Source organism: Brassica oleracea, chromosome C8 (genome assembly GCF_000695525.1).
Source record: "Brassica oleracea var. oleracea cultivar TO1000 chromosome C8, BOL, whole genome shotgun sequence".
Lineage (NCBI taxonomy): Eukaryota > Viridiplantae > Streptophyta > Magnoliopsida > Brassicales > Brassicaceae > Brassica > Brassica oleracea.
The window spans coordinates 16,516,204-16,522,013 of NC_027755.1; the positions used below are offsets into that span (position 1 = coordinate 16,516,204).

At 41.4% G+C, this 5,810-nt stretch overlaps 1 protein-coding gene across 3 annotated transcripts in view; it reads right to left on the reverse strand.

Moving 5' to 3' along the window:
- The window catches only part of LOC106311889 (probable disease resistance protein RPP1), a 9,113-nt gene extending 4,020 nt beyond the window's left edge, over positions 1-5,093 (reverse strand). Inside the window, exons 1-2 of one of the 3 annotated variants that reach the window (XM_013749214.1) lie at positions 4,303-5,093; positions 3,902-4,073 (exon numbers count right to left, since the gene is read on the reverse strand). In XM_013749214.1, the coding sequence (XP_013604668.1) occupies positions 4,070-4,073; positions 4,303-4,907 (609 nt within the window). In that variant the 5' untranslated portion in view covers positions 4,908-5,093 and the 3' untranslated portion in view covers positions 3,902-4,069. Of the gene's footprint in view, positions 1-3,901; positions 4,082-4,302 lie in introns of those variants that run through there. The other 2 variants (XM_013749212.1, XM_013749213.1) reach the window with 2 other exon arrangements.
- Positions 5,094-5,810: the final 717 nt, after the last annotated feature.

A 5,810-nucleotide genomic window follows, 5' to 3' on the forward strand; every position in this document is an offset into this window, starting at 1 on the left:
AAAAAAACGTGTAACACCTATAAAGTTGGTGGATTCAAAAATTTCCTCGCTAAATACACGTAAACTATTCCCTCGTAAATACCACGCAAAGTTTACGTCGTATTTACGAGGAAATAGTTTTTCCTCGTAAAATACTCGTAAAATTACATCCACTTTACGACGAAACAGTTTTGTCGTTACGTTACGAGGAAATAACGATGACTTTAGTTTTTCACGTAAATTCGTCGTAAACTCGACGCAAATTTACGAGGATTGTTTTTCCTCGTTAATTTTCGTCGTTAAGCATGTGTTTTCTTGTAGTGACAGTCTTCTGCACTGACCTCGTCTGCTAGCACAGCTCCTCCTAGTGATATCAACACCTCACAAGCTGGAGTTTTTGAATGCCTTTCACAAGAAGTCAAGCGCCATCTGTTCTCATTGTGGCAACACTGGTCATGTTATTGACCGTTGCTACAAGCTACATGGTTACCCTGTTGGTTGGAAGAAAGGGAAACCAAGCTATGATAAATCCAAATCCACCGCAGTGGCTGCTAGTATCTCTGCTCAACCTTCTCCTGTCTCTGGCTTGGATAATATCGTTGGTCAACTGAACAAGGACCAGATACAGAACTTCATCGCTTACTTCAGCTCTCAGTTCCAAACTAAGCCCTCTGAATCAGCTTCTGCATCTGCAGTTCAACAGCATGACCCGTCTGGTATTTCATTCTCATCTTCCACATTTCGTTTTGTTGGTCTTTTGAGCTTTGCTAACTGCGTTACTGATCAACAAACGTGGATCATTGACTCTGGTGCTACTCATCACGTTTCTCATGATCGTAGCTCTTTTACTCTTCTTGACACATCTGTGCATCCTCTTGTGAATCTTCCTAATGGTTCCTCAATTAAAGTTGGTGGAGTGGGCAAGATAGTGCTTACTAAAAGTCTGACCTTCGAGAATGTTCTATTTATTCCAGAATTCCGTTTGAATCTGATGAGTATCAGCTGCTTAACTTCAGATCTTGGTGCTCGTGTGATCTTTGACTCTGGATTGTTTGAAATACAGGATCCTTCCAAGGGGTCGATGATTGGCAGAGGTAGAAGGACCGCAAACTTGTATGTTCTGGATCTTGAAGATGAAGGTTCTACCGTTTTGGACGCCTCCCTTTTTCATTCAAATGATGTTGTTGATGCCGCTGTTTGGCATCAACGGTTTGGTCGTACTTCTTTTAAAAGACTTGCACTTCTCAGTGATGTACTTGGATTTTCGAAAGCTAAGAATAAAGGATCTTTGCATTGTGATATTTGTCATCGTGCTAAACAAAAGAAGCTGTCATACACCTTAAATCCCAAGCTACGTTCTCACCCTTTTGACTTACTTCATATCGACGTCTGGGGTCCCTTCTCCGAGCAAACTTCAGAAGGATACCGTTACTTTCTCACCATAGTCGATGATCATACGCGAGTCACTTGGGTCTATCTTCTCAGGTTGAAGAGTGACGTTCTTACAGTATTTCCAGACTTCATTCAAATGGTTGAGACCCAGTATTCTGCGCGAGTCAAATCAGTTCGTTCGGACAACGCACCTGAACTACGTTTTGATGCTTTATACAAAGCAAAAGGCATCATCTCATATCACTCTTGCGCAGAAACCCCTGAGCAGAACTCTGTTGTTGAAAGAAAGCACCAGCACATTCTTAACGTTGCCCGGGCACTGATGTTTCAATCAGGTGTTCCATTGAGCTTATGGGGAGATTGTGTTCTCACTTCAGTCTTCCTCATTAATCGAACACCCTCTCAAGTCATTTCCAACAAGACTCCATATGATATGCTTACTAACAAAGTTCCAGATTATTCTCACCTAAAGACATTTGGGTGCCTCTGTTATGCAAGCACATCTCCTAAACAACGCCACAAATTTCAAGACAGAGCTCGTGCTTGTGTGTTTCTCGGTTACCCCTCAGGCTACAAGGGTTATAAACTTCTTGATCTCGAAAGCAACAATGTCCTCATTTCAAGAAATGTGGTGTTTCATGAGACATTGTTTCCTTATCTCAAACCGTCTCTACCTACTGGTTATGTGGATTTATTTCCTCGGCTCTCTGTATCTACAGAATCCTCTGGACCTGCTTCTTGTTCTACTCCTCCGGTGATTCCTCGTGAGGTGTCTGTTCCAACAAAACGGGTCTCTAAACCACCGCATCATCTTCAGGATTATCACTGCTCATCTGCAGTGTTATCTAAGGAACACCCTATCTCCAATGTTCTGTCTTATGATACTCTCTCAGATCCCTATATGATCTTCATCAATGCACTCAATAGCATTCATGAACCCTCTTCTCACGCACAAGCTTGCAAACTTAAAGAGTGGTGTGATGCAATGGGCATTGAGATAACTGCTCTTGAAGAAAATAATACTTGGATTGTGTGTTCTCTTCCTGCAGGCAAGAAGGCAGTGGGGTGTAAGTGGGTTTACAAGATCAAACTCAATGCAGATGGTACTCTTGAAAGATACAAAGCACGCCTCGTCGCTAAAGGTTACACTCAACAAGAAGGCTTGGATTATGTTGAGACCTTTTCCTGTGGTTAAGCTGGCCACTGTGAAACTCCTCATTGCTGTTGCAGCTGCAAAAGGTTGGTCTCTCACTCAACTCGACATCTCTAATGCCTTCCTCAATGGAGACTTAGAGGAGGAGATATACATGACTCTCCCACCTGGTTACTCTCCAAGACAGGGGGAATCTTTCCCACCAACCGCAGTTTGTAAACTCAAGAAATCTCCTTACGGACTTAAACAGCCTCTCGCCTGTGGTTTCTGAAATTTTCTGCTTCTCTGCATCAGTTGGGTTTCAAAACTTCCTCTGGTGATCATACTCTCTTTATCAAACACTCCGGCAACGTTTACATGGCTGTATTAGTCTACGTGGACGACATAATCATCGCCAGTAGTTGTGATCATGCCACTGCATTGTTGAAGAAAGCTCTTGAAGTTTCTTTCAAACTCAGAGATTTGGGGACACTTCGTTACTTCTTGGGGCTCGAAATAGCTCGCTCCTCTAATGGGATTACTCTGTGTCAAAGGAAGTATATTTTGGATCTTCTAACAGAAACGGGTCTACTTGGTTGCAAGCCAGCCTCAATTCCTATGGATCCTAGCGTCAAGCTTTCTTCTGAAGGTGGTGATCTAATAGAAAACCCTGAAGTGTACCGTCGGCTGATTGGGAAGCTCCTTTACTTGACATTTACCTGACCTGACATCACGTTTGCAGTTCATAGGTTATGTCAGTTCACTGCGCTTCCCCGTGCTCCCCATCTTCACGCAGCCTACAAAGTTCTTCACTATCTCAAAGGAACAGTTGGTCAAGGACTTTTCTATTCTGCCAGTTCTGATCTGCATCTCTCTGCGTTCGCTGATGCTTCTTGGAGTTCTTGTCCCGATTCTCGTCACAGCATTTCAGGTATGTGTATCTTTGTTGGCTCTGCGCTCATTACTTGGAAGTCAAACAAACAGGACACAGTCTAATGTTCATCTGCGGAATCCGAGTATCGTGCCATGTCTGAAGCCGTCCGAGAAATGATATGATTTCGTAATCTTCTTGAAGATCTCTTATTTGCCCTGGCCCTGCTCCTCTCTATTGTGACAACACCGCAGCTATTCACATTGCCAACAATGCTGTATTCCATGAACGGACAAAACACGTTGAGCGTGATTGTCATGTCGTTCGTGAACGTGTTGTCTCAGGCATGATCAAGACGCTTCATGTTCGTTCGGAGAACCAGCTGGCTGACATTCTGACTAAACCCTTATACCCGAGTCCCTTCCGACATATCTTAAGCAAGATGGAGTTCATCAATATCTTCACTCCATCTTGAGGGGAAATATTGGTTTATAGAAATTGAATTACATTTGGTTTAGTCTATTGTATATATTACACCCGGTTTGTTCCGGTTAGCTAAACAACTCAAGTGTATATAGTGACTCATTTGGTCACACGTTAATTTTAACAGAAAGTATTCATATTTTGTCTTCTTCCTTCTTCCATGATCTCATCCTTTCTCCATGTTTTCTTGAGGAAGAAGTCCCTTTTTCTGTTCATCTGAGTTACTAAAATATATAGTCATGAAAACATTTCACATACTAATTATTATATATTCAGATATTCTCATACTTGTATTCATAGTAACTATAGATCAAAGAAAGCAAGCAACACTTGTTCGATCTACATACTTTAACACATACACATTAAAAAAAATATACTATATAATATGAACTTTCAGGATGTTTGCTGTTTAAAAACTACAAATATATAGAGGGCGAGGACGAACCCGTTTGTAGAATGGAAACCTGCGATTTGAGCCACTTTCGTCAAAGCATGTTTCCATCTTCCGATCTCCTCCTTTGTTTTTCCTTTACAAGTTTTTCTGAAGACTTTTCCAAAATCACCAGTCTGCTTCTTTACATGAGTTGGATCCACTTGATAGAAAAGAGACATCACTGTTTGCCCCACCTCTTCTCTGCACATGATGATCTCAACAAGCTCGTTCAAGCACCATATAGACGAAGCGTAGTTCCTCGAGAGCAAGACAATCGCAATCCTAGATCCTCTTATAGCTTCTAGGAGCTCAGGATCGATTGACTTACTTCTCTCTATATCATTGTCAATGAACAGGTCAATTGCTTTGCTCTTGAACTCCTTGACAATGTGGCTGAGAAAGTTTTCGCGGACATCAGCCCCGTGGAAGCTTGGGAAGACATGGTGTTTCCAATTGTGAGGGGACGAAGGAGCCAACGGAGTTAAAGAAGAAGAAGAAGCCATTGCTTTGTTTTCTTGATGGGATCTGGATTTTCTGTTGAAGAACATTGTACCCAAAAGGGCGTAGAAGCTTATTGCAGCAGCAGCAACATTGGTAAAGGAATAATAAGAATCCATACTAGTATGATGATGAGTGGAGGATAAAGATCGCAGAGGTTTTTAGATAAGGAGGAAGAATTAACAAAGAGAGAGATGGTACTATTTGACTTGTATATACAAGCACATAACTGTTGACCCCGTTGACTGAGATATATGAAAGTTAGCTTCGTAGAAACAGAGGTGCCAATTTGCAGGGCAGTAAAATCAGTGGGTCTCTCTACCTATCATGCAGGCGCAACACCATTCTTATAAGGATGCCGAAACCTTTTCTTTTGTTTTTTTTTCTCCAAGAGATATAATTTTAAATATGCATGGTGATTACTGGATCACCATTCATCATTGTTCCCCCTGTTACAATTAGGTATATAACGATTCAGATTTCAGAGTGTAAATATTTGGGCCTTAAATGGTTGGGCCAACGATTCTATTTTAGACATGTTTGTTTCTATAAATCGGTCTGTTTGATGTATCCATAATCATCCGCAACGATGTTGAAACCACAACAGCAAAGCTGTTTGACTCAGGAACCAGAATCAAACACACAAATTCGCTGATACACTCTCTGACGAACTCGACAACGTAAGTAATAGAGTTGAGTTTCTAGAATAATAGAGATAGGAAGAAGAATGAGGAAAAGATATAAGATGGACACAAAAAAATGTTTACCCAGTAGTTCACCTAGAATGGTTTACGTCCACTGGAAACTAGTAAGAGGCAATCCACTATGATCTCAAGTACAAAGAATATAGAACCTTTCTTTCTCTCACAACCAAATCTCACAAACCAAACTAGGTCTTTTTTGGGACAAAGGAGAAAGAGAGTACACACGAGCTCTTCTTATATAGTAGGAGTCTATTAGGTTAACCTAGTCGGATTAGGGCATTCGTCCCTTTCCATAAACCTATTAGGAAATACTCCAAA